General features: G+C 41.3%; 1 protein-coding gene across 6 annotated transcripts in view; it reads right to left on the minus strand.

Annotated features, from left to right (window-relative positions):
• The window catches only part of umad1 (UBAP1-MVB12-associated (UMA) domain containing 1), a 34,963-nt gene that overhangs the window by 7,131 nt on the left and 355 nt on the right, over positions 1-27,477 (minus strand). For 2 of the 6 annotated variants that reach the window (XM_061842227.1, XM_061842150.1), the window contains exons 2-5: positions 27,326-27,407; positions 15,824-15,911; positions 15,485-15,582; positions 7,934-8,019 (exon numbers count right to left, since the gene is read on the minus strand). In XM_061842227.1, the coding sequence (XP_061698211.1) occupies positions 7,934-8,019; positions 15,485-15,582; positions 15,824-15,911; positions 27,326-27,401 (348 nt within the window). In that variant the 5' untranslated portion in view covers positions 27,402-27,407. The other 4 variants (XR_009798238.1, XR_009798233.1, XM_061842305.1 and 1 more) reach the window with 3 other exon arrangements.

Here is a 27,477-nt window from a genome sequence, read left to right on the forward strand (position 1 = left end):
GAAAATTTCAGACCCCTCCATGATTTCTAAGTGGGAGAACTTGCAACATAGGGTGTTCAAATACTTATTTTCGTCACTGTAGCTTGACAGCAAAGGATAGTGGTGTGTAGGATGACTGGTGGTGGGTAGTAAGATTAAGAAGACAAAGGTAGCTCAGAGAACCATGTAGTGGAAACTGAGAAAGGAAGAATGTTGTGCAGCCTTTCAGAAAGAGGTAAGACAGGCTCTCTGGAGCTCTCTGGACTACTCCAGCCAAGGTGATCAGAGAGACAGGCAGGAGAGTACTTGGTGTGTCTTCTGGTAGGAAAGGGGAGAAGGAGACTTGGTAGGTAGTGGAACCCCAAAATACAGGAAGTCATACACGGAAAGTGGTTAGCTAAGAAGAAGTGGGATACTGAGAGGATGGAGGAGAGGCGAAAGGAATATATTGAGATGTGACGTAGGGCAAAGGTAGAGATGGCAAAGGCTAAATAAGAGGCATATGATGACATGTACACCAGGTTGGACACGAAAGAAGGAGAAAAGGATCACTCCAGGTTGGCAAGACAGAGGGATAGAGATGGGAAGGATGTGCAGCAGGTAAAGGTGATTAAGGATAGAGATGGAAATGTGTTGACTGGTGCCAGTAGTGTGCTAAATAGATGGAAAGAACACTGAGAAGTTGATGAATGAAGAAAATGAGAGAGAGAAGGAAAAGTCAAAGAGGCAAGTGTGAAGGACCAGGAAGTTGCAATGATTAGAGAGAGGAAAGTTAGAAAGGCAGTACAAAGGATGAAAAATGGAAAGGCAGTTGGTCCTGATGACATACCTGTGGAGGTATGGAAGCAATTTGGAGAGGTGGCTGTGGAGTTTTTGACCAACTTATTCAACAGAATATTAGCAGGCAAGAAGATGGCTGAAATATGGAGGAAAAGTGTGCTAGTTCCCATTTTAAGAACAAAGATAATTTGTTAATTTCCTGATTTTTTTTTTTTTTCATATTACACGCAAAGGTTTCAAATCATCAAACCAATATCACTCAGGGACAACCCCAGGAAATACAAATGATAATTAAATTTATTAAAGCAAAAAAAAAATAAAAATCAAAACCTTTCCGACAATCTCTTGAAAAACTAATTGCCCCCCGAACCTAACAGGTTATGCCACCCTTGGCAGAAATAACTGAAATCAAGCATTTGGAAAATTAATGATGAATATTTCACATTGATCTGGAGGAATTTTGTCCCACTCTTTGCAGAATCAACCCCTCCATAGAAATTGCGTCATCCGCGTCGCTGACCAATCAGAGGCCAGAGATCTGCATAAACCACGCCCCCTTTTTGGACCCTCAGACAACGTTGTATGGCCCAGTATAACTTTTGTCCGCGTTTTATCGCATATTTGGGTTCTTTAACAATAGATATGGTTAAGTGGTGTAGTCACGGACTTTATAATAGTGACGACAGGTATGCTGAAATGATAGTTGGTGGTGTTCAATTCGTACCCTTTCCAAAACCGAAGACCCAGAACGAAAAATGTCTTCGATGGATCAAACTTTGTGGAAGACCGCATGATCAACTGAATCCATCAACCAGAACAGATATGTTTGCACGAAGGTAAGCCCTATATTTGGTTTTCAACACGTCTCATATAAATGAATTAGCAGTTCTTCGCTTGCATAACATAGCTACGTATGAATGATTGACACACTTGATCTGTGTTGAGCAATATTTTGTGATGATCCGACTGCACAAACGTGTCCCTTTGTTCGCGGCTAATGAGCTAAGCTAAATCGGGCTTTGTTTGTTTGGACGAAGGTATGCCCTATATTTGATTTTCAATACATGTCTCATATAAATGAATTAGCAGTTCTTCGCTTGCATAATATAGCTACGTGTGAATGATTGACACACTTGATCTGTGTTGAGCAATAATTTGCGATGATGTGACTGCACAAATGCGTCCCTTTGTTTACGGCTAATGAGCTAAGCTAAACCGGATTTTCTTTGTTTGCACGAAGGTATGCCCTATATTTGATTTTCAATACATGTCTCATATAAATGAATTAGCAGTTCTTCGCTTGCATAACATAGCTACGTGTGAATGATTGACAGACTTGATCTGTGTTGAGTGATATTTTGCGATGATCTGACTGCAAAAACGTGTCCCTTTGTTCGCGGCTAATGAGCTAAGCTAAACCGGACTGGCAGTCCTAAAAGCCTTTGACGAGCACTGAGACACCAAGATTGAAGGAAGGATGTTTGAGGACACTAAAGTAGTGATTGTCGTACTTGGTCGGGACTTACATAGGTTCGGCACGAATTCAAGAGTAATTATTGAGGGGAGCACGTGTCGTGACACAAAGAAACCGAGAGAAACAACTCGTAAATCAAGCCTCGCCTTCTTCTTCTCCTTCATACGGCAGTTCACAAACGGCTATACAGATACATATACAGATTCTGCACACAAGTGTGATATGTAACACGAAAATAGGAAACTGTCAATGACGAATTCATCTTTGGGTTATAATATATTATGTGGCTTCTCTGTCTTCCTCTGACTCTGGAAAGATCTCGCACTAATATCAATGGTTTCTCCGTCGATATGCATGTAAATACCATTGAAATACCCTTCGCTGAAATACTTGAAGGCCTGCTGTCTGCTTTTCAATGATATTTCATTGTTAGCTATGAATGCGAGTGAGAAATCAGCCGGTAAATCGGAGAGTTTCGCTTTATTCTTTTCTTGCTGCGCCACTCTTTTTCCTAATTGTTTGTCTAGGAGGTTTTTGTCCGGAGCAGTGGCCTGCCTCGTTCTGGTTCCTGCTTCGCCGTTTGGTTCCTCACAGAGGTCGTCCGCCCGAATTGCCCCTTGGGGACCCTGGTGCTTGACCAGACTGGGGTTCGGGGGGGGGGGGGTGCCCTCCTCCGGACACCCCTTCCGTCCACCCCTGCCTGTGTTAATTATTGTCTGTTTTTTTGTTTAGGCACGTCTGGGAGCCGTGCCTTTGGGGGGGGGGGTACTGTCATGATCCTGCCGCTTCAGCACGAGCTGTGCGGGTGTCCGCGCAGGTGCGCCGAATGGAAGGTGCTGTGGATTTATATGACCGCGATGACAACTGGCCGGCGCCAGTTCGTATAATCTTCATGTCCCGTTCGTGTGCTCCGGTATCCCTGATTGAACCTGTGTGTACCGACCTTCGTCCGTTCTCCGACCAACCTTGTAAGCCTGACTCCTTCGTTACTTCTGCCTGCTTTGATTGTTCTCCTGTGTACCGACTCCTGCCTGTCCGCTTATCTGCTCTCTTCGCCCGACGTCCCAACTACCGCTGCTGCACCGGACTGCCTGCTCGATCCCCTACCTCTGCATATAATAAATGTGTCTCTTCTTGAACTACCTTGCGTCTTCCGAGTTCCTGCATTTGGGTCCTACTCTCATTTCCGATGGGACGTGACACCAGGCATTAACTGATGGTCGGACGTTCTCCTTTAGGATTTTCTGGTACACAGCAAAATTCATTGTTCAATCAATGACACCAAGCTGTCCTGGTCCTGAGGCAGAAAAGCAGATCCAGACCATCACACTGCCACCATCACTGTTGGCATAATGTTCTTTTTATCAAATGCTGCGCCATTTTTAAGCCAGATGTAATTGCTCACACAACTTCAAAAATGTTTAATTTTTGACTCGTCAGTCCACAGAGTGTTTCTCCAATTGTTTTGAGGCTCATCAAGATATTGTTTTGGCAAATATGGGATGAGCCTTTACTTTGTCTTTACTGACAGCAGGGGTTTTCACCCAGGAACTCTCCCAAGGGTGCCATTTTTGACCAAGGTCTTTCTTAAGGTCAAGTCATGAATACTGACCTTAACTCAGGCCAGCGAGGGTTGCAGGTCTTTTGATGTTGTTCAAGATTCTTTTGTGACCTCCTGGATGTTTCGTCATTGCACTCTGGAGTATTTATAGTTGGTCATCCTCACATGGGAAAGTTTGCCACAGTTCCCATTATCCTCTATTTGCGGATAATGGCTCTGAGAGTGGTGCGCTGGAGCCCCAAAGTCAGAGAAATGGCTTTGTAAGCTTTGCTGGGCTAATGGATTTTTTTTTTTTATTTATTTTTAATTGACATTTTTTTCTTCATTTTTCTTGAATTTCTTTGGATTGTGGCATGATATATTGGTTCTTGAGATCTTGTAGCCTACTTAAAGTGTATGGAATGTTTAATTTCTAATGCAAATTATCTTATCTAGACAAAAATATATGTTCAACTGTTCCATAAAATGCACATCCTTTTCAATGTTTTTACCAAAAAATATAAGTGTTTATGACTTAAAAGTCCGTGAACTTTGACCTAGTTTCTCTTACCTGCAAAACGACGCATTTCGTGGGTAGAACTCTGACGTCACAAATTCTGGGATGGGTTGTTTTGGAACGATGATAAACTGGGAGTCTTTTGTACTTACGCTGAAGAAAACCCCATTCATTTCGAGAATTCCTCAGTGATTGTAAGCTAAAAAAAATCCGTAAAAATGATTTATTATTCTTTTTATTTGATTTTATTATTGTTATTAAAACTGTGCCAAACAAATATGAGCGTTCATCTGAGATGACACACTGTGGCGACCCCTAATGGGACAAGCCGAAAGAAAGCAGCATTATATTATTATATTATTACTTATTTGTGAAACTATACCAACTTAGACTACGTTATCGGCTTTTCTGTGTTTTGGTGTAATAATAAACATTTTACACGCAAAGTAGTTGTCGTGGTTGTCGCGTACCAAATCACTAAATACACGGCGTTTGCATAATTTCAAGACCGAAAACTTTGTATATACATTCAGGATATCGAAACATTTACTATTTAACCCTAGCCAGGACTAACTAAACCAAACAAGTACTTCACAAACGCTTACCAGTCAGTATTTCCAACACAAGGCATATCCTCCACGATGGGTCTGACTGCTGTGTCAGTATCTTCATTGCCAGCTCAGGGTTCATACTCAGTCTGACCAAAAAAATTTAAGGGCTTTTTAGGGTCATTCTTAGGGGATGACACGAAAAATTTAGGGCCGACACGGAAAAAATTTAGGGCCATCGTGGGAAATCAAGAGTAAGGAAGAAAATACTCACCCAATGGTCCCATCAAATGTTCCAGTACCTCAGTACCTGTGACAGTGATTACCTGTCGCCCCTTGTGGTAGTTCTCATTGATATGACCATTGTCAATGTCTTCACATAACAGTCTACAGAAAAACAGATTCTAACTACAATTCCAACTATACACACAAAAGTCTTCTACTGATGTCTGTCTCAGCACCCCTACGAGTCTAGCTCCTTGAGCCTATCCAGGGCCTCCTCTATTTGTTGCTGCAGAGGTGCCAAAGTGGCTCTCTTGTCCTTTGCTCTGCCTCTGAGTGCATTGGCCTCGGTGATAAACCTCAGATTCCTCTTTTCTTCTGCCTCCTCACACAGCCTGTCAGCCTTCTCAATAAGCGTAGATTTGTCAGTCTCTATTCTGGCTTTTTTGGCTTTGAGGCAGTAGAGATGAAAAGTGGGCAGCGATGCCAAATGTAGCCAGGTACGAAGTCTTCCTTACCACACAGTGGTAGTTTTTAGCAATGTCCCTGTTTGGGACATTGACTGCAAACACTTTCGAATTATTTTCAACATATTTGTTACTTTAATGGCTGCAGATCACTTTTAAAGTCCACACGATCTCTGCCTTTAACGAGTCCGTCTTTGTGTATTGAACTACGTTCATAAAGCCTAACTTCTGGCTGGTTGAAGTCGATGACTGAACAACTGTAGCTGCGCATGCTCTGCCAGTACCACTGCCTGAAGTTGATGCTTCACTATCTTGATATTTTAGGAACAGATTCATACCAACAGAAGATGAGAGAGTCTTCGCCAAATCAGCGTGTCTCCTGTTTTTCCGGTGCGACCCCAGCGCTTTGACGGCCATCTTTTCAAGCTGGTAACTCTGCTTGCACAGATGGCAGTAAAACATGTGCGGATCTTTTGGATCTCGACGAACCCAACTCCCAAACTCCTTACTTTCAACCCAAGCATATTGAAAAATGCACTTCCCCATGATACAAGACGGATCGATGAAAGAACTACGCTACGTCGTAACGAAGACGAAGTGAAATACCTACTCACGGAAACAAACAATGGGATATCGACAAGATGGCGACTAGTTGTCAACGCAGTGACTTCTGTTGACAATTTCCGCCTGTTTTGGACGCCAGACGGATCGCTATTTTTTTTTTAATAAACGATTTTTTTTGTCTAACTGGCTCAAAGATCACCTTTAAGGCCTTCATAAAGCTTGTATTCTTCACCGTCTTCGCGTCACCCTTCAGAATAATGTTCATCGCTCAAATTATCGGAAAATTCATCAGCGTTCTTACAATGTATTCTTACGGCATCCATGTTGTTGTCACAACGTCCTACGTCACACCCGATTGACTGTTTCCGCTTTGTTTCCGTCTTTTTCCGTCGATTCCAGCAATCGGCGAAAATTTGTTGCAAATCGAAAACTAAAAATGTTTCCTTCATAATGGATTTAAGATTCATATTCAGAATAAAAACTGTATAATGTTAGCAAAAAGGTGGATTGCGATCCTTCCATTCCTGTTAACATTCTCTAACAGATCTAATGTAAGTGATTTCTTGATTCAACAAGTATGGTGGTAAGCAGGTTTGTGTATAGCTTGTGAAATTAAACTCACCTTTCCCAAATTTGTGATTTAATAAGGGCTGCCCCGTTATTAAATGGCAATTACTTTTTCACAGCTGTTCAGAAAGGTTTGGGGTTTTTTTTGTGTGCCTTAACAAATTGAATTGTTATTTGAAAACAGCATTTTGTATTTCCTTGGGTTGTCTCTGAGTGATATTAAAAATGGTTTTCATGATGTAAATGGCTTTTGCTTTGCATCGTAAAGTTTTTGCACTTACAGATGTAGGGCAAAATTATATTTATTTACACTGGATTTCTAAAATCTTCCTGAACCCATGTGGTCATATCTTTTACATATTGATGTCGGTAGGGATCGAAGATCATGGGCATTCAATGTTGGTTTTCACCTTGCATCTTGCATGCAGTGATTTCTCCAGATTACAGACCGCAAATGATAAAATCCCACAATTCGTGGCAATTTTAAGTTTAGGAACATTGTCTTTCAATGTTTGACTATTTTCTCACACACATGTTCATAAAGAGACATCTTTGTTTGTGAAAAACTGAGCAATTCAAAGAAGCTCCTTCTATGCCCAATCATGGCATCCACCAAACAGGTGTTTGATGAGCACTCCTCAACTTTGTCAGTCTTTTTTGCCACCGGTCTCAGCTTCAGTGGACGTGTTGCGCCATCAAATTCTGAGTTATTATTTGCCAAAAATAAAGTTTATCAGTTTGAATATCAAATATATTGTTTTTGTAGTGTATTAATTTAAATATAGGTCAAACATGATTTGCAAATCATTGTACTCTGTTTGTATTTGTTTTACACAATGTTCCAACTTCATTTGAATAAGGTTATTTGTCTCTTACTATTCACAGATGGGGGAAAAAACTGTCTCAAAGATCATGAGCTTCTTTAAATATTGCCGGAAAGATCCCCTATTTTGTCTATTCAGACCTCCATAGACTGATTCGAACATGGATTTACTACAAAATTATTACAGTAATCCCTCTCTACTTCGTGGATCACTTATCATGGAAATGAGGTAACAGACGGTGTCACTTCGACAAAAGAAGCAATTAAAAACCTTCCTTGTGAACACTTGTTGCCATCAGCTAGGTCAACATTCCATCAGTACAATTTGTGCTGTATTTTCATGAGCAAAACATCATATTAACATTTTAATGGCCAAATTCAACAGTGTGCATTATAATTCTATAGAAATGACTTTTTGATGTGGCTTAAGGGCTTTCAAATGCAAAGTTTACCTTACATGGGATTACAAAAACATTTGTAGCAGGTTGTGCAATGTTCAACAACTGCAACTTCAGCCTCTGCTCTTCAACGGTTTCTCCTGGAAAAAACAACAACAGAAATTTCTTCTAACATAAAAGTTGAACTAAAAAGCAGTGCTCTACAACATTTAACATACGGGTGATGAAGTTCTATAAAATTATGGATATCGTTCCATTTAGCGCAGATAGCTTTAGTATCGGCACTTGAGACATCCTTCCTGCCTTCAGGCTCATCAGACGACATATCCTCCTGCAACGTCTTCTTCTGCTCCTCATGAAGGTGCAGGAGTTCCTCAGTTGTGAGCTCAGCACGATACTCCACCAGCAGGTCCTCAACATCATCGGTGTCCATTTCCAAACTGAGATTTTGGCCCATTGTCACGATTTCATGAATGATTTGACAAACCTGTGGAGACCCCATGTCGCCACCAGCAGCTGTTGAAGGCCCTGCAACAGCTGCAAGACCTTCAAAGTTGGGCTCAGTAACACATTCGGGCCACAATTTCTTCCATGCAGACTTCATGGTCTTATGTGTCACGTGCCTCCAAGCTTTGTCGACGATGGTGATGCAGTGGTAAATGTTAAAGTGACTTTTCCAAAAATCACAAAGGGTTAACTGAGTGTCACTCGTCACCTCGAAGCATCTTTGGAACAAAAATTTTGTATAGAGCTTCTTGAAATTTGCGATGACTTGGTGGTCCGTGGGCTGAATCAAGAGCGTCGTGTTACGAAGAAGAAACTTGACTTTGATTAATTCAAATTCATCAGTTAAGTCGTCCTCCAAACCTGGAGGGTGGGCAACCGCATTGTCCATAAGCAGAAGGTAACGTAAGGGCAAGTTTTTCTCCTACAAGTAGGCATTCACGGTTGGGGCAAACACCTCATGCACCCACTCGGTGCAAAATTGGCGGGTCAGTCAAGCCTCAGAGTTGGACCTCCACATAACAGGCAATGCAGGCTTCATAATGTTGTTCAGCTTGAAAGTACAGGGATTCTCAGAATGGTACACTAGTGGCGGCTTGATCTTGCAATCACCGCTAGCATTACCGCATAAAAGAAGCATAACCCTGTCCTTCATAGGCTTGTGGCCTGGCATCGACTTTTCCTCCTGTGTGATGTAGGTCCTTCGTGGCATTTTCATCCAGAATAGCCCCGTTTCGTCACAGTTGAAGACTTGCTGGGGAAGGTAGTCCTCGGCCTTGACGAATCGGGCAAACTCAGCTTTGAACTTTACCGCGGCGGCCTGGTCCAAACTTGCAGCATCCCCATGGCAAACAATGTAGTGTATCCCACTTCTTTTGCGAAAATTTTCAAACCATCCTCGACTTGCTTTGAATTCAAAGCCCTCAGAAAATAGACTGGGGTCTTTTCTTTTTAAATTTGTATACAGATTTTTAGCTTTGGCCCCCTTCCCTTCCTCGCCAACACTATGCCCAGGTAACTGATGCTCATTCACAAAAATAAGAAGCAACTTTTCGACTTCCTCCAAGATCTGTGGCCTCTGCTTGGTCAACACGGTTGCTCCTTTAGCAACAACACTTGCTTTGAGGGCATCCTTTTGTTTCAGGATGGTGCTGATTGTCGATTTCGCCAGGCCATACTTCTTCAATAGCTCAGAAACACGCACACCAGATTTGTGCTCGGCGAACAAATCTTTCTTGAAGTTGACGGATTTATGCACCACTTTCCTTTTTTCAGCACCAGCAGCTCCACTTGCCTTCTTTGGAGCCATGACCGGGAGCTAATGTTGCTCAATTTGAAGAAAAAAAGTCACTACAGTACTGGGAAACATCCATGAGCAGAGGAGTGAGTGAGTCAACTGGTTGCAAGCGCGTGGTCGCATGCGTTACGTCTTATCCGTTTTTTTCAGGGGTGCGTCCGAAAGCACAATAATAAATCATCGTGGGTCAGCTGGTCGGGGTCTTCAAATACAGATTTTCGTTCAAAAACCAAAGCAAAAAAATCTCAAAATTTTCGTTCGAAAACCAATTTGTACAAAAAGCAAGACATTCGAAAACCGAGGTACCACTGTACTTCTCTGACTAAATGTAATTCAGAAGGTGCAGCTACTGACATGAAAATTTCAGTAGTAGTTGGGAACAACCCATGTAATCCATATGAAGAAAATAGAACAAATAACATCAAAAATTAAGTTGTGTGCAAAAATGTAAAATGACATTGCGGAAAAAGTATTGAAGAGATGAAGACATGGAGGTGCAAAAATCCAATACAACACCTGAAATATTATTAGTAATCAAACAGCAATCCAGCCCTTTATCAGTCCAAATGTAGAGACTTTTTCCAAAAATGTATCATGAAAGAGTTTATTTCCCTTATCTCATTCAAAAAGGTAAACTTTCATAAATTATAGAACCAGGGCCCAAAATTTAAAACTATTTCAATATCTTTAACATAATTTGGGCTTCAATCTCATAAAATGCCTACAATCAGTAATTTAAAGAAATTGAATAGAGTACTGTGAAGAAATAACTTCTGAGTTTTTGTTGAAAAAAAAAAAAAGATTGGGGTCATAATGAATAAAAACACCTTAAATCAACTTTCAAAACAACTTATTAAGCTTCAGTACTTGGCTGGGAATCCCTTTGATTTAATCACTGCCTTAACGCACCATGGCATTCAGGAAATCAGTCTTGTGCCATTCCCTGGGAGTTATGGGAGCTCAGATTTCCTTGATGCTTGCTGCTTCTGTTTTGGGGTCTGGTGCCCTCCTGTTGAAAATACCCCATAGATTCTCAATGGGGTTTAGATATGGCGAGTTGGCTGGCCAGTCACCACTGTGATAGCATGGGCATCAAACCAGGTTTTGGTGCTTTTGGCAATACAGTAATCCCTTGGGACCAGAACCACCCACGAAAAGTGAAAACCCACAGACTGCATCAGCGGTGCACAACTGCACACGTGCGCAGTTAAGAGGGAACATTGGCTTTTTTTTGGGCACGCCGTAACGCGATTGACCAAGACTACCTCAACACATTGAGAACCCCTGCACTAAGATGTCGTGGTTTGAAATCATGCATGGCACGGAAGGTTCCCCTGCTTAAACCAGCACATGTCAAGGCCCGTCTTAAGTTTGCCAACGACCATTTGGATGGTACAGAGGAGTCATGGGAGAAAATTTTGTGGTCAGATGAGACCAAACGGGAACATTTTGGTCATAATTCCACTAACCCTGTTATAGATGTATGTTTATGTAGGTACCAGAATGTTTAAAATATGTTGAGTTTTTGTACTTTGCATATTTGAGACAAAAAGAGGTATCTAGTTAAATTTTTAAAGTCTATAGTAAATATAATATATACAGTATTATAAATTTATAATATAATTATACATTATAAAACAGTATATTTACCATTCATCATTCAGAGACTGAGAGGATGTGCTGTGGTTGGTACAACAAAGTTTAATCAACAGTACAGCATTTATAATTTGCTTACTTGAGATAATTACACTACAAGTTGTGTTGTCTTGTTATCTGATATAAAAACTAGACGAGACGTATTTCAAGGATTCACTCTTTGCTCACGAGTTATGTTCTGTTTAACACCTTTGGGCGACTTCCGTATGTTATTTTTCCTCTATATCCAGCTACTGAGGTAATGTTGTTGTTATTCTATCTAAGCTAAAACATCACATCTTCCCCCCTATAAAGAAAATGAACATAAAATTAACATATGGTTCCTGTTTTAACTTTGCTCTTAGTATTGTAACTGATTGTAAACAATTACCAACAATAGGCACAAACATTTCATTGAGAAAAAGTACAAGTACCAATTCTCAAGGAATCTGGACAGCAGCCGATCAACATGTTAACAATCCACATCCCCCCCGTATATTGCATCAACAAATATCAATCAGCCTATTGGGTGGCTGAACATGTCTCTTAGGTCTCGACAGTCCCTTAAAACCAGATGATGCAGGCACTTTCGTCAGACCATTGTCAGCACAGTCAGTCAGACTGCCAGCTAGCTCGGTAGATCCAGTTGTGTCCTGCTGAACCGCTTCCTGCCCCACAGTGTCCTCCTGACTGCTGCCGCTGAAGGTCTGTCTGGTTCCTCCTCAGCGTCAGTCCACTGTCCATCTGGACTTGGTAGGAAGGTGGAGCAACTTCCTCCTGCACGTGTCCAGTTTGCTTCCATGTGCCTGTGGAACAGTCTCTGAGACGCGCAACATCTCCAGGCTTCAGCATGGGCAGATGTTTTGGTGGTCAATCATGCGACTGTCTCTGTTTCCCCTTTTGGTCCTCCTTTCCCCTCCTGATTCTGGATGCTCATTTGGGTGTTAGCAGGTGTTCATTTACTGGCAGGTTAGAGCATATGTGCCTACCCATTAGCATTTGTGCTGGTGACAGCCCATTTTGCAAAGGTGCACTCCGATAAATCAGTAGACTCTTCTGGAAGCCATCATTGGTCTGTGACTTTTTTAATTGTTTTTCTTTTACAGTTTTCACAGAGCTTTCTGCCAAACCATTAGATTTAGGATATGTTGGACTTGACGTGGTGTGTTTAAATTCCCATTCCTTGGCAAAAGCAGGAAACTCACAGCTCAAAAATTGAGGCCCATTGTCTGGAAACACTTTACACGGGACTCCGTGTCTGGCAAAAACAGTCTTTAAGTATCTGATAACTGCTTTGCTCGATGTCGACGGCAGTACTCCAACTTCAGGAAAGTTCGAGAAGTAGTCAGTGTCCACTATGTAATGCTTCCCTTCCCAGTCGAACAGATCTGTTTCGACATTGTAGTAGGGTCGGCGGGGCACTGGGTGAGTCATCAGAGCTCTATTTGTTGTTTAGGTCTGTAGGTGCGGCATGGTTCAGATGATGCCATTGTCTGGCTAATGTCTTGGTTTATTCTTGGCCAGTACATTACCTCTATAGCCCTCCGTTTACTTTTAACTTCTCTGAGGTGGCCTTCATGTATCCTTACAGGACAGTCATTTAATGATTTGATCATAATGGACATCAAAGGTTGGTGATCAGTTTCCCCTTCGAACCGCTGACCATAAACGTACTGAAGGAAACGCTCACATGCATACAAACTTACCAACAACTCTTTTTCTGTTTGTGCATACAGGGACTCAGCACTTGTCAAGGCTCAGGATGCATAGGCAACAGGAAACCACTGCTCTTCATGTTGTTGTAGCAGCACAGCTCCTAGGCCATATTGTGATGCATCTGCTGAAATCCTGGTGCTCTTCTGTGGATCATAGAACTTCAACACTGGTTCCTCTGTCAGTGTCTCTTTCAGTTTTAGGAAACACTGTTCTTACTCATGAGACCAGATCCATTCATTATTTTGCTCAAGCAGACTCCTGGGAGGTGCTGACTGTGTTGAGAGTTGTGGGACAAACTTTGCTAGGGAGGTACCATTCCCAGAAACCGTCTGACCACGTCTTTGCTATTAGGTCTCTCCGTGGTGTTGATAGATGAGGTTTTTCAAGGGTCGGGTTTCACATCCTCCTCACTCACAACATCTCCCACAAAGGTAAGTGATTTCACTGCAAACTCACATTTGTCTTTGTTGAGCTTCAGATTCACCTCCCTTGTCTTGTCCAACACTTGTCTCAATCTGGTGTAGAGCTCTTCTCGAGTTGAGCCCCAAACAATGATGCCGTCCAACATCATCTCTACTCTTGGAATGTGTTCAAAAATCATGTCTATGGTTTTGTGGTAGACCTCAGGTGCTGACAATACCGTATGGCAGGCGAAGAAATCTATACCTCCCCTAGGTAGTGTTGTATGTGCAACTCCCCTTATCAAACCTCATTTGCTAGAAAGCTGATGAAGCATCTAATTTACTGAACCATTTAGCTCCAGCAAATTGTACCATGATTTCTTCTCTGGTTGGCAACTTAAAATGTTCTCTTTTAATTGCTTTATTTAGATCCCTTGGATCTCGGCATGTTCTCAGGCCACCTGTTCTCTTCTGCAGAACGAGTGAGCTGATTCATTCCGTTGGCTCATCAACTTTCTTGATGACTTCTAATTTTTCCATGCGAGCCAGTTCCTTTTTGAGTTTTTCTCGCAGTGCAAAACTGAATTTTTCTGCAAGGATGCAAAACAGTAGGCACACTTTTATCCGTGTGTATTTTATGTCGACCAGGTAGACATCGAAGTCCTTCAAAACACTCTTTATATTCCGCCATGAGTGAATCCTGAACAGTTGCATTGTTGGATGATGTCACTACAAACACTGTTTTGACAAGATTGAGCTTTATGCAAGCGCAGAGACCCAGGGTGGGTTGTACACTCATATCCACGATCAAGCGCTGTGCTCTTATCTTTCAATTGTTGTGTTTGAAAGTTCCACTACAACCTCCTCTTACAGGAACTCGTTCTCCAGTATAACCACTCACTTTTTTCTTCAAACGATGAATTTTGCTCTTAACCTTCAATGCTTTGTCATCTCCTACGGATATCAGATTTACATGAGCACCTTTATCAAGCTTGAATGGTATTATCGTCTGGTTTAATACAATCGGGACAATCCATTCCTCTTTTTCAGTTGTGCAAGGCTGTACCACTTTCACAATGAACTCATCATCCTCTCCTTCCTCAACTGTGTGAACTTTCTGTCTTGAAGCCGTTCTGCAGCATTTAGCATAGTGATTGCTTTTCCCACAGGTGTTACACAGTTTTCCAAAAGCAGGACAGGATTTTGGCTTGTGACTGCCTCCACACTTACTGCATTTAAACTCTGCTGGTTTCTCTTGTTGTTTAGTACATGTTTTCTTTTTCCTTTGTTCTTTATTAATGACATGCATTGCAGTTTCTCCTCTTTGGAGCTCTTTTGCTTGGGCTCTGGAAGCTTCTGCAGCTCTACACATACTGACACACTTATCCTACATAAGTTCAGTTTCTCTCAGTAGTCTTTCTCTTCGTGCATTGCCTATTGTGCCAAAAACAATTGTATCTCTCACTAGTGAGTCTCTCAGAGTGTCAAATTCGCATGTTTTGCTCAGTGTGTGAATCTGAAACTATAAACTTGTATGGCTTAACCATCCTATGGAGGGTATGAATGAGGTTTTTCTGGACAGTTGTCAAGTCTGCAATCTTCTCCATATTGAACCCAACTGAGACAATTGAACCAAACTGAAGAATTTTAATGATACCTGAGGAAACCTGTTCAAATGCTTTGAGTTTATTAGGCGAATTAGTGTGTAAGACTCAGTTTAAAAATTGTATGGTGTACTCAGCAATCTTCCACACATTGCACACACACATGAACAAACAAGTACATTTTGTTTCCAACTATGTTTTGCTTGCCGTCTCCTTTTTGTAACATCTATGTAAATAAGGGGCGTCCTGAAACTAAATAAATAGAGGTGCTGAGGAGAGGATAATCAGAGAGTGGAGTGGCAAATTGTACGAGACAACTCCTCTCCTCTCTCCTCGTGAGCTGTCAAACTTGAACTGGTGTCTTTGCGTCCTTTTTTGTCTAGTTCAATGAATGTCAAATTGGTAAACCTGACAGTTACTTGGTCCTTCGAGCCGGGTCTTAAGATACCTGAGGTCTCCAGGGGCTGAGTCGACGTCCAGGCAAAGAGGTTGGCCACGCCACTTGAGACCCTTTCCGGGACTGGGGCTCGACTTTGGGTCTGAAGGCTGAGGGTTGACGAGAAGCCGAAGGAAGTAAAGACATCTCTGGTGAGTAGGAAACTCACACACACATGAGGAATGAGTGAATGCACATCTGGGTGACTGCAGCAGAACCAAACCTTGAGAATACTAGTCCCAAGTGGACAAATTAGTCTATTAAATTGAGAAAAGGGCAACGTGTGTCCTGTATGTACTTGAGCTCCGTGAAACGTGTGCATGTGTAAAAGTGTGAGTGGAGGTTCGCTACCTCATTTGTACAAGAAATTGAGTGACGACTGATTGAAGATCGAGAGGTAGGAATTCTCCGCCACTTGTGGTAGAACCTTGAGAATTACCTCAAACAGAAAGTAATTGTCACACTGTTCAGGGGGAAGTCAGTATAGTCAGTCATAATTGTTTTATATATTGACTCATAAAATGTATTTTTCGATTTCTTTCCAGTATGTCGCACTACAAGGACATTCGTAAAATCAGAGAAATAGTTTTGGTATCAGTTGTACAAAAGAATATTTGTCATCATTATCAAGAAAACGTGAAATGTAGATGTTAGTTGGATATATGTTGTGTAAAACTTTTCATGTCTTATGATGTCACACCAAGACAGGGGGTTGTATAGATTTTGGTAATAAAAAAAATCTATTCTGAAGGCAATTACATATTTACTAATTGCTACAAAACATTGATATTATTGAAAATGTGTGCCAGTTTAATTTAAAAATAATTTGTTAGTAGTGCAGAACATATAGATGCAATAGAGATCGTGCGTGTGACGTTACCATTTGTTTATAATGCCATATTGTCGGTCAAACAAAGCTACTCGGCAGTGCGGGAGTCGCTGAATAAGAGCAGATTTTTCACAATGCCTAAGACCCGTTGTGCTGTTGATCGTCACAATAGACGAGATAGTTCTTCAAAGATATCCTTCTATAGAATACGAGCTGACAAGACTAGAAAAGATCAATGGATTTCGGCAATTAAACGGGATGATGGTGCCCAACGAAATACACACGCCTCTTAGCGATCATTTCATTTCAAGTATGAATTATTCTTCTCAATCTGAAATTATTAGAAGTATTTATAATGTCAAGTTGACTCATTTGAGAACAATGCGTATTAAAAAAAACCTGTCTGTCACAGAGAGGTTTACGGAGGAGACGACTCGCTCTCCTGAACTTTTTTTCCAATCAGTTTGGTATTTGTATTGAAAAAAATCTGAGTGGGTCCATCACTATGTGGGATTTATTCCTGATTGAGAACAAATCAAGAGAGACTGTATATTTTAATTGGGCCTGTATCTAGCCTCTGCAACAAAGTATTAGCAACAAAGTATTCGTATGCGTCCATACTTTAATATGCTATCAAACTCTTCTGTGAAATCTCAACGACTTATTCACCAGATACATGTGTTTATCCAGTTGTCCAAGACAGGGAAGCGAACAGTCAAATTTCTCATTTGGTGAATGGGTTGTCTTGTTATATTGTATCACAAATAGAAGAGTCGTATTTCAAAGGATTCAATCTTTACTTTCACATTGTAGAACATGTACCACCAAACAGCTCTCGAGTTACTTCCGCATCTACCCCTGCTCCACTTGCTGCAAAGTATATATTAAATCATTGCTTGAAATGCTTTCAATTATCTGCAAGATTACCAGTCAGTTGCATGGCGCTACTTGAATTTAGGTTATCCATGATCGTATGTAAGGTAAGTTACCGGAACTCCACAGCTTTTTGTTGTTTGTTGATTTCCAATTCAGGCACGGGATCCTTTTCTGTCCAATCTGTCGCCAAGCGTCGGAAAAGTGAAGCAGAGGACGGCTATTTTCGTTCTAGAAGTTATGTGACTTCAGATGAAAACTATATAGATATCTATAGACTATTTTTGTCTGACGTCACACAACTTCCGGTTAAGAGAACGGAGCCATTTTGGATGAGTGAATTCCAGCCAACAACCGTAACTAAGCAGAAATCAGTTCAGAAAGGCATATGAATTGTGGTGCAGTATTATATTATCGGTTGCTCAAACGAAAGTGGGCATTGTAAAGTGTCTTTCTTTCAACTGCCAGCTGTGATCAAGAACCAGTGCGAAAAAAATTAGCAGTTATCAACCAAACGGCGACAACTGTGGCTGTCTCGTATCAGCAGATCCGATCTAACAGCCAAATCATTCCTTTATGTCAGAGTTTGGTCGGAGCATTTTGTTCTTTGTTGGTATTGGATACCTTATAGAATTTCACACCTACTTGGCAATAACTAAGTTCTGTGAAGAAGTATTCTTTAGGGCCAAGGGTCTACATAATACTTGTGTGTCAATGCAATGCATGTCTCTCAAAATCTGTATTTTCCGCCCGCAAAAGCAACTAAAACTGAACAGAAGCCATTCCCACCTCCTCAGTACTCTATAATGAATCCGTCTTAATCTTTATTTCATTGTTTCACATCTTCGGTTTGCACTTGCATTTGTCATTCCCCACCAAGTGATCGTTATGCGCATGTTTTCAAAAACGAAAAAAAACAATCTACAACCTCTTTCGTTGGGATAATCAACATAATTTAACAGTGCTCCCTGTAATGACACGAATGAATAGTTTCGACAGCATTCACTCAGAAATTAAGTGTCCTCAGCCTACATATTTAAATTGCATCGTGCGGTACACTAACCTGAGCAGTGTGGAGACACTGGTTGCTTAAAATGTATACCGCCGCATCACGAACCCAGCCATTGATGAATTGGTTGTAGGCGTCCAGACCTTTGTAATTCTTTAGTTGGTCCATGGTATAAGCGCTTGTCGAGAAGAGGAGATAATTGACGATGTCTGGATAGGTTACAAAGGCCCACAGTCCGAAATTCTTGCCCCATTTGTGTTTCTCCAAGGCATATTGGTCGATATTGTTGATCATAGCACATTTCTTATCGTAACAATTTCTTGAAACGACATCAAATAAGCCCCGATAACTTTCCAAAGTATTTTTAGCCATCATGCGTCACTTTTAACAATCGTACAAATATTTGTGTAACTTCGGTCTGTATGTCACGACCGCCATGGCCGGTAGGGGGCGCTGTCGGTCTGGTTTTGGGAGAAGCGTTACATTTTTGGTTCACAAAAGACTTGTTCTATTACAGCATCTGACGTGAAATTATGACTTTTGAATGATTCAAGACCTGTCTCAATGCATTGTGGAGAACCTCTAGGCCATGTGTTTTCCAGTTTGGAGGGAATGTGATGAGAATAAGGGGTATTTGATGCTAAGTGAAAGTTCAAAGATCGGGTTTTTTGTCAGGATTTTCAGTGTGAAACACATATACAGTCAGTATTTGATGAATTATGATGTTATCTTTAAAAACTAATTATCTTAGTAATCTGTTATGTTTTTGGACCATATGAGGTGAATAAATAATACCCTGCATGCAGCGCCACCGGTGCCAAAAAGGAAGATGGCTGCTCGAGGTGGTCTTGAACCAAGACGAGCGATAAAAAGGAAATGTTATAAACTGCATCCAAGCTTTTTACTGGTTCATACTACTTAAAAAATTTTTGCACACTTCCCGAAAAAAATGTAAATGATATTGATTCCTGCATTAATTGTGATAGTGATCTCTCTTCACCTGTTACTGGACTTGATAAAATGCAACACATTTGGGCAACAATTGGGGATGTTTATGTATGCTTCTTGTTGGCACGTTGGTTTCAGATAGGTTGAATGCTGTTGGTTCAGTGTTGAGAGTGTTTAAGGTGCAAGTACTACTAATGATTCACTGCAAGTGATCAAGAAGGTATTACTGCAGCAGCTAAAGTTATATGCTTAGTTTTTTTTTTTTTTTTTTTTAATCGTGCACTTGCCCAAGTAATTGGTCACTGTGTTTTGTGCATTTGATTGTGAATATTTTTAAGACATTGCACAGAATATTTTGTTATCAATTGAGGCTTTTTTCAGAAAATTATCTTTGGTAAAATATAGGTTACTGTAAATCCCATTAATCATTCAATGAATTAAAATTCATTTCATATTCAATGAAGTTCTATGCCTACATGCTAAATCAATTTAAAATCCACATTTTTCTGCCACATTAAATGCTGCATTGCCAGTTCTATCTCATTGTATTTATTTCTTTTGTAGTAACAAAGTGAAATTTGGACAAACAGTTGGTGACTTTCATCTCGTGCCCAACAGTCAGCTGTGGACTTCCCTTGAAATTAAGGAATAAAGCAAGTTGTGAACTTTCCCATAGAGTTGTGGACTTTCCCTAAGTTTAAGACACCTTTGGTGTCAATCTTCGTAGTCACAGGAACTTTGAAACCCAAAGGAAAGCTACTTTTTGCTTAGTTTTCATCGGCGAACTTCAGGCAAATTACACTTGTAACATATTTCTTGTTGGGTTTTGAATATTTCATAAGAGGTTAGGATAATTTATCATCTGATGTATTAATGTATGACCCAAATGAAAAGTTAAAAAACAGAAACTGACAGAATACTTATTTTTTAACATGAAACAAGCTGGGACCAATTTTTTTGTTTTTGCAAAAAAAACAAAATTTTTTTCACATGTGGTTTTCTTGTTCTTTTGAGCATGTAGACTAACAATATTCATAGGGAATAAAAAAGTTAAGTTAAGTGTAATTTTCTCATTTACCCACAGTCCAAAGAATGATTTGGTGCCTAAAATACATTATTTGAACCATTTTAGCGGTCTCTACTGTATCCAAAAGCAAAAGAGTGAACGGCACGTCAGTAGTGAATCCATACAACATGGCCACGTGCCTGGATGAGATCACGTGGTCGAAAACAGTCTATATAGAACCTTTAAAGGGCCACTGTCATGAAATGCATGATTTTTTGTGTTAATGAAAAAAACGGGAGCCGAGATGGACCCATGCGTTCTTTTCACCACAAAACATGATTTTGACGTATACAGCTTTTTGTAACTCCCGCCATGAAAATCCTTTCGAGTGATTTGTTTTCGAGAAGAAGCAGGAAGTGACGTACATGGCAGGACCGCCCTCAAGTGGACACATTTGTTTCTATTAGTTTTACCTCAGGAAGGTAGCTCGTTGTTCCTTCGTGTTAGCCAAAATGTCGGCTCGTTGCATCGCTGGACATTGCTTGAACACTGGGAGAATGGATTTACCCTTCATAAGTTTGCAAGAGACCTACCTAGTTCGTTGTGAAAAATGGATTGCACGGGTGCAATGGACAAGAGCTTGTGGGTTCCAAATGACAGGTAGGTGTGTATACAGCTACTAAAAAAAAAAAAAACAATAATGGGGGTGGGGGGTGTAATTCATAAATCAGGGTTGATAAATGTGTCGATGTGCGCATCGCGAGGTTTCTGTGCAGCAACCACTTAAGGACGGCTCCCTACTGGCCTTGTCGACAAGGCCGAGCCGGCCGCGGCCTTGTAGGCAAGGCCGAGCCTGCCGCCGGCCTTGTAACTTCACTCAGTTGTGTGATGTTCTCTTCGAAAAGAGATTCAGTGTCAGAAGGGGCATGTTGGTTTCCCATAGTAGGGTCCACTGCGTGTTTTCAATGGCGAATGTCCGGAGTGTCACGAACAGGATATGCAGCCAATATGGCAACCACTTGGATGTCGTCAAATGACAATTCCGCAACTTTGCACACGCATGACCGGGATGAGAATGCCAAATGAGAAAAAAAGTCTGAAAAGTAGCCGGGGCTCTGGGGGCCGCAGGCCCTCAGCGGGGTGCACGCGCAGCGCCCCGTTGGAGGCCCAGGGGGCGAAGCCCCCGGAAACTCAGCGATTTTAGAAATTTGTTAGCCCCAAAAACATTAATTTTAACACTGAATTTAACTGTATTTGTGGAAAAAATGTCCCTTGTTTGGTGCTCTACCAGTACAGCAAAAATTGAAATATCAGTTTCATTTCTTCAATGCTTGAATTATTGTACTTATTTGAATCACATTACATATAAGTTTCACCATTTGCCAAACTTCAGAATGAATTTTCAATCTCTTTCACTGTTTAATATGGATACACCATTATATTTTCTTTTTGATATGTAGTCAGTTATTCATAGAATTAGTATAGTGTAGAGATGAAGCACAAGTTTTTGGATCAGTATGAATAAAAATTACCTTACAACTCGCTCGATCTTCATCCTTCTTTTCCTAACACATTCGCCATCGTAAAACTTTGAACACACCGTTGCACAGTTCGCGCTAAGTCCCACGCGCTATTACTTGGCTAACTAACAAGTTACACTCCGATTTCTGAGAACCGAAAACACATGTACACGGCAATAGTGAAACTCGTTTAACCACTAACACGATTGGATCGTTATACTGTATAACTCTGTTGTTCAATCGAGTAATCTGCCGCAAACAAGTTTTATGTCGCAAAATGCAAATATTTACACTACCGAGCAAGTTATAACGGCAGATGATAGTCGTGCTTGTGCTAGCACTAAACTGAACTTGCAGCTCGGAGCCCACCACCGAGATGCAGGCGCACGATTACCCTCTCCCCTCTGAAATTTTCTCAACGGATTTGCGCTTATCTCGAGAATGGTAATTTTGGTGTGAAAGTCGGAAATCCGCCGGTTGGCGGAAAATTCTCATCCCTGCATGACGCGCTCTCCCCTCATATTTATTTTTTTGTATAGACATTGACGTGAATGTAATATCTATTTCAACATCTATTTTAGAATGTTTACAGGGATGACATTAGACCTTTAAAGTGCCACTGTCATGAAATGTATTATTTTTGAGTGTTATTAAAGGAAGCCTCTCCTGAAAATTAATATGTACAATAAACCCTCCAATGTGAAGTAATATTATTATTACATATATTTTGGACATTAATTGAAAATAAAAATTGAAAATAAAAAACATATTTTAAATCCAAGCCAAATCTGGATATGTGCCAGCTTTCAGAGCCAAACGCGGAAGAAACATCCTTGACTCCACCCCTGACGTCTCCGGTGCTTAGCATTACAGACCATTCGTTCTAGTTAAGCCAAGATGACGACTTGTTCTGCACCAAAACTGAGTAAACGCACCCAAATTTCTCCTTCTTTAACCTCCCATGGGATTAACCTGACAGGAAACAGCTGTGGCTGACACGGTTGAGGCTCGTTCACCAGCAGGGGAAATTCTGCACGCATCTCATCATTACTGGTTAGTAGCAGCTGAGTTATACCCTCTCGTGCTAATGCTGCATAAGCAACAACATCTGTTATGAGGGTGGCGCAGCTGTTCAATGCCGGACTTCCGTGTGTGGAGTTTGCATGTTCTCCTCGTGTCTGCATGTGTGTAAACTTGCCTCCTGCCCGTTGACGGCTGGGATAGGCTCCAGCATTCCTACGACTATCGTGCAGCTCAGAAAATGGATGGATGGATATATACGGGTAAGCACACAACACTTCCCGGTTAGTATTTACGGCAATGCTCGCATCCAAACCCCCCCCCTACCCCGCTGGTCGAACGCAAGAAACGGAGTGCTTGAAAAGTACAATTTTGGATGGATGGATGGATTTATACGTGAAAGCACACAACACTTCTCGGTTACTATATACGGCGATGTGCGCATGTAAACCCCCCGCTGGTCGAACGAAAGACACGGACCGCTTGAAAAGTACAATTTGGGAAAGGAAAAAAAAAAAGTCTTGCCACGTCTACTTGTATAATCTCTACATTGAGACCGACTCCTCACAAAAGCATCAAATCTCCGCGGTCCATATAATGGGACTGTTATTGTTCGTCGTTAACACCACGCTCCTCCCGACACTTCGACTTCCATCTCTGTGCATTCTGAATCAAGCGCTTGAACATTATGCATTGTTATTTTTGTTTTGTTTGCTCAATGCCCGGAGGAGTAATAGCACGGAGCATCGACTCGGTGTTACACTCGCTTTGTTGGCTCTGAGCACAAAACATTTCCTGGTTACTATTTACGGCGATCTCCGCGTGCATAGCCAACTCCCTCCCCCCCGCCGCCGGTCGTTCACAAGAGGTTGACTGCTTAAAAGGTACAAATGGGGGGGAGGGGGGGGGTACCTGGCCACACTTGCTGTACAATCTCCATATCGAAACCAACAAATAATAGGACTGTTATTCTTTGTCGTTAGTACCACACCCCCTCTATAACACGTCAAGTGTTGGATGTGTGTATTCAGGCTCAAGCGCACAGGCTTGAACATTGTAATCATGCTATTTTTGTTTTGTTTGTTTGTAATTATTTTTCACAAAAATCGTCCATAAAATGCCAGATAGTTGACGTTCTCTGTTCGGTGACAAGTATCAGCGAGCAATGGGGCGTCAGAACAGGAAGCACTCCAGGCATGGCAAACGCTGATTCGCTGTTAGTTTTCCAGCCGGGCTCATTGGAATGTCTGAGAGAGAGAGAGCGAGAGAGAGGAATTTTGATAATATTTTTCTAATTTAGAGATGTTTCTCAGTTAAATCTGCGGATAACTCTGGCATTAAAAGAAACACTGAACCCTTATCTACTAACTTTTAATGTGTGCTCACATTCCTAATAGTCTCAACAAAGTCTTCCTTTAATGAAAAAGGCAGCCAGAATTTTCACCACACATGATTTTGACGTATATTGCTTTTTGTCACTTCCGCCATGAAAATCCTCTCGAGGGATTAGTTTTTGAGAAGAAGCAGGAAGTGACGTTAGTAGCAGACGCCCACTCAAGCAGTCTCGTCTGTTTATACTAGTATTACCTGCTGGAAGGTAACTCTTTGTTCCTTCATGCTATCCAAAATGCCGGCTCGTAGTATTGCTGGCTATTGTTTGAACACTCAGGATGGATTCATTCTTCTTACTTAGCAAAAAGACCCGTGCAGCAGCCGCGGAAGGACGGCCTCGGCAGGCCTTGTGGATAGCCGCAAGCCTTGTCGACAAAGTCGAGCTGGCCTTGTGGATTGCCGCCAGCCTTGTAAGGCCGGGCTCGGCATTAGCCCCGTCGCGGAGGTGAATCGGGCTGGGAGGTGGTTTGGCCGAGGTCCCCCCCCCCACCGGCCAATGGTGTCTGGGCACCCTACTTCGTGCGTCGGCTTGCCGGGACAGCTTCCGCGTTGGCCCCGACACGGAGGTGGTTTGGCCGCGTGCGGGAGGAGAAAGGAGCCCCCCTCCGGGCATGGGTCCTCCTGAGTACGCTACATACTGTCGGGGAGTCTGTTGTTAGTCAGACGTGATCCGCATATCCTTTGAATATGGCTCGAAACGATAGGTTAATATTGCCCCGGTCAATTCGCTCGATTGTGAGATGTTCTCATCTTTGAAAAGAGCTTCCGTGTCCCATAGTAGGTGGCACAGGGTTTTTGGGAAATATTGCGGTGTGATGTAATGAACAGACAATACAGGCAATATGCAGTCATTGTTACTTGACGGGCGCGATTGCGCCCACGGCCCATCACACTCGCAAATCTGCAGTCGAGCACAAAAAATCACGTGCATACAATTTGTTACGAGTAGAAATACATCGACATATTCAGCGCACATGAAATCCAATCCAGCGCAGTGAACCACAGCCTGACTTTTTTTTTTTTTAACACGGAAGCAAACGGTCTCCTGCTAGTTTACCTGACTCTACCCCCCTTCAGCTCTTAAAGGGCTACACTCGTAATTACAAACACCGTCCACCCAGAGTCTGGGCAACGTAGAGCAAAGAGAGACATCTCTCGATAATAATGGTAAAAGTAAAAAAAAAAAAAAAGTGCTGTTGCTTTAATGAATGTCAAGGTATGTGAATAATAGAAGAAAAAGTGGCCAAACTGGACGAGATTTTTTCTTTTTTGAGTAAAAAAAGGTGTGGTCTGAAGCCAAAGTAGAACGTACAGGATGAGGTGGTGCATGATGTTAAAATTCCACCTTGGCACATACTGATCGAGGATGAAAGCACACACAATACAATGCACAAAAGCTAATTCTGTATTTTAAATATAGGAGGCAACATAACATTAACCTTAAAACTGTTTGGGAGCATCATTCAGCTTTCAACATGCATTGCTAAAGATATTCTGCAAGCAATAATTCAGTTTTACACCAAGAAACACAGAAAGGGATATCATTGTGGGTTAAAAAAAAAATGAAACAAAGTTGCAAGCAACCTTTTTAATTTATAGTTCATAGTTGGCTTGGTTTTGTTAGCAATGTATTTTTTTGCTTGTTGACATTTTCATTGTAAATTTGCAAAAACACAAAATTGTTCTTAAAAATATTCTGATGGGAATGTAAATGCTGTAATCTGAATCTTGCCATGTAATGTAGCCATGTAACTTCAATGGATGACACTGTTTCTTTCAGTTTGTCCCTTTTGGGGTCGCCACAGCCTGTCATCTCAGATGAACACATATATACATTTGGCACAATTTTTACACCAGATGCCCTTCCTGACGCAACCCTTCTCAGGGAGTGGAGGCCCCAGTGGGATATGAACCCACAACCCTTGGTTTACCAAACCAGTGCTCTAACCATTGAGCTATGGGGGCTTCAACTTCAATGGATGACACTGATCTCACCAAAGTGCATACGTCTGATGTTGTTTACAGTGGTCAAAGGCGGCGCTCATGGGTTTAGTGTGTTTGCTCAGACACGTTAAAAATTAGAGGGAACATTGGTATTGACATTAATTTATGTGTTTATTTCATAAACCTTGGAAACAAAGGAAGCCTGATCCTGTGTGTGTTTCTTTCGGCTTGTCCCTTTCGGGGTCGCCACAGCGTGTCATCTCAGATGAACGCACATATGTTTGGCACAATTTTTACGCCGGATGCCCAAAGAAGCCTGATCCTAAACAATCAGTATTCACCCAGAAACAGGATATGCAAGTTAACCGTACTGAGCATGTTCCGAAGTGATGCCAAAAGCACATGTTCCAAGCTGCTTCACATACTGCGAGCCCATTTACGTCGAAAGTCATCAACATCATGAGCCATGTCAAAGGAAATTTAGTTACACTGAAAACATTTCTGGGAAATAACACAGGTAATGTTTCAATATCTAACTATAATAAGTATGAGATTGTGATTTACTTTGACTTGATCTGAGTTGTAATGTTAGACTAGTCTGTCCATATATCTAAACGCGTATGGTCATTTTCTCCCATGGGACCGCATTATCTTGAAGTTGAAAACATTTCCCCTCTACATGCTTTAAAAAAATATAGATCATCTACTGCTAGCTTTCATCAATGGATCTACGCTAGATTGGAATATATCATAATGAAATAAAATGATTTCATTATATGAATACTTACTTTTGAAATTCAAAGTCTATTGACCGCTTTAAAAATGTCTGCCTCAATGCAATGTCAATAAATTATGATTATGGTATTTGGTAACAACTACATACTTGGTAAAACATCTCAGTATGTTATTTTAAGGTCTTGAGATTCCATCTCTAATCACACCCGCAACTTTATTGGCGGGCATGACTGACCACTCCCTTACATTTTTCAAATGTGAGTGACTGAATATGGCTACCACCTAGATGTCGAATGAGACTTCCGCAACTTTGCGCATGGATGATGTGCTCTCTGCTCATATTTATTTTTTCGTATGGACAATGAAGTGAATAATCTTATATGTATTTTCATTACAATATCTATTTTAGAATGTTTATAGGCATGACACTTGACCTTTAAGCAGGGGTGTCAAATTCATTGTCATAATTGTCATTGCAACATCTTCGTTATGGTTTTCCCTCGTGGAGCTCGAGCCCCTGGCATTGAGTTTGAGACCTGTGGCCCAAGGGGTTATAACAACAGATTAGGTTTCTTACCAATGATCACAAAGCATCCACCAGCCTCTGATGATGACGTCTTTGAATCTTTACGTAAACCCAGAAAAGAGAACATCGTCGCCTGTGTGTATATGAAAAAGTTTAATATATAGTATAAAATAAACAGTAACGCTCTACTGTGTGAAATGGCA

This window comes from Syngnathoides biaculeatus, chromosome 1, assembly GCF_019802595.1.
Source record: "Syngnathoides biaculeatus isolate LvHL_M chromosome 1, ASM1980259v1, whole genome shotgun sequence".
In the NCBI taxonomy this organism is placed as follows: Eukaryota; Metazoa; Chordata; class Actinopteri; order Syngnathiformes; family Syngnathidae; genus Syngnathoides; species Syngnathoides biaculeatus.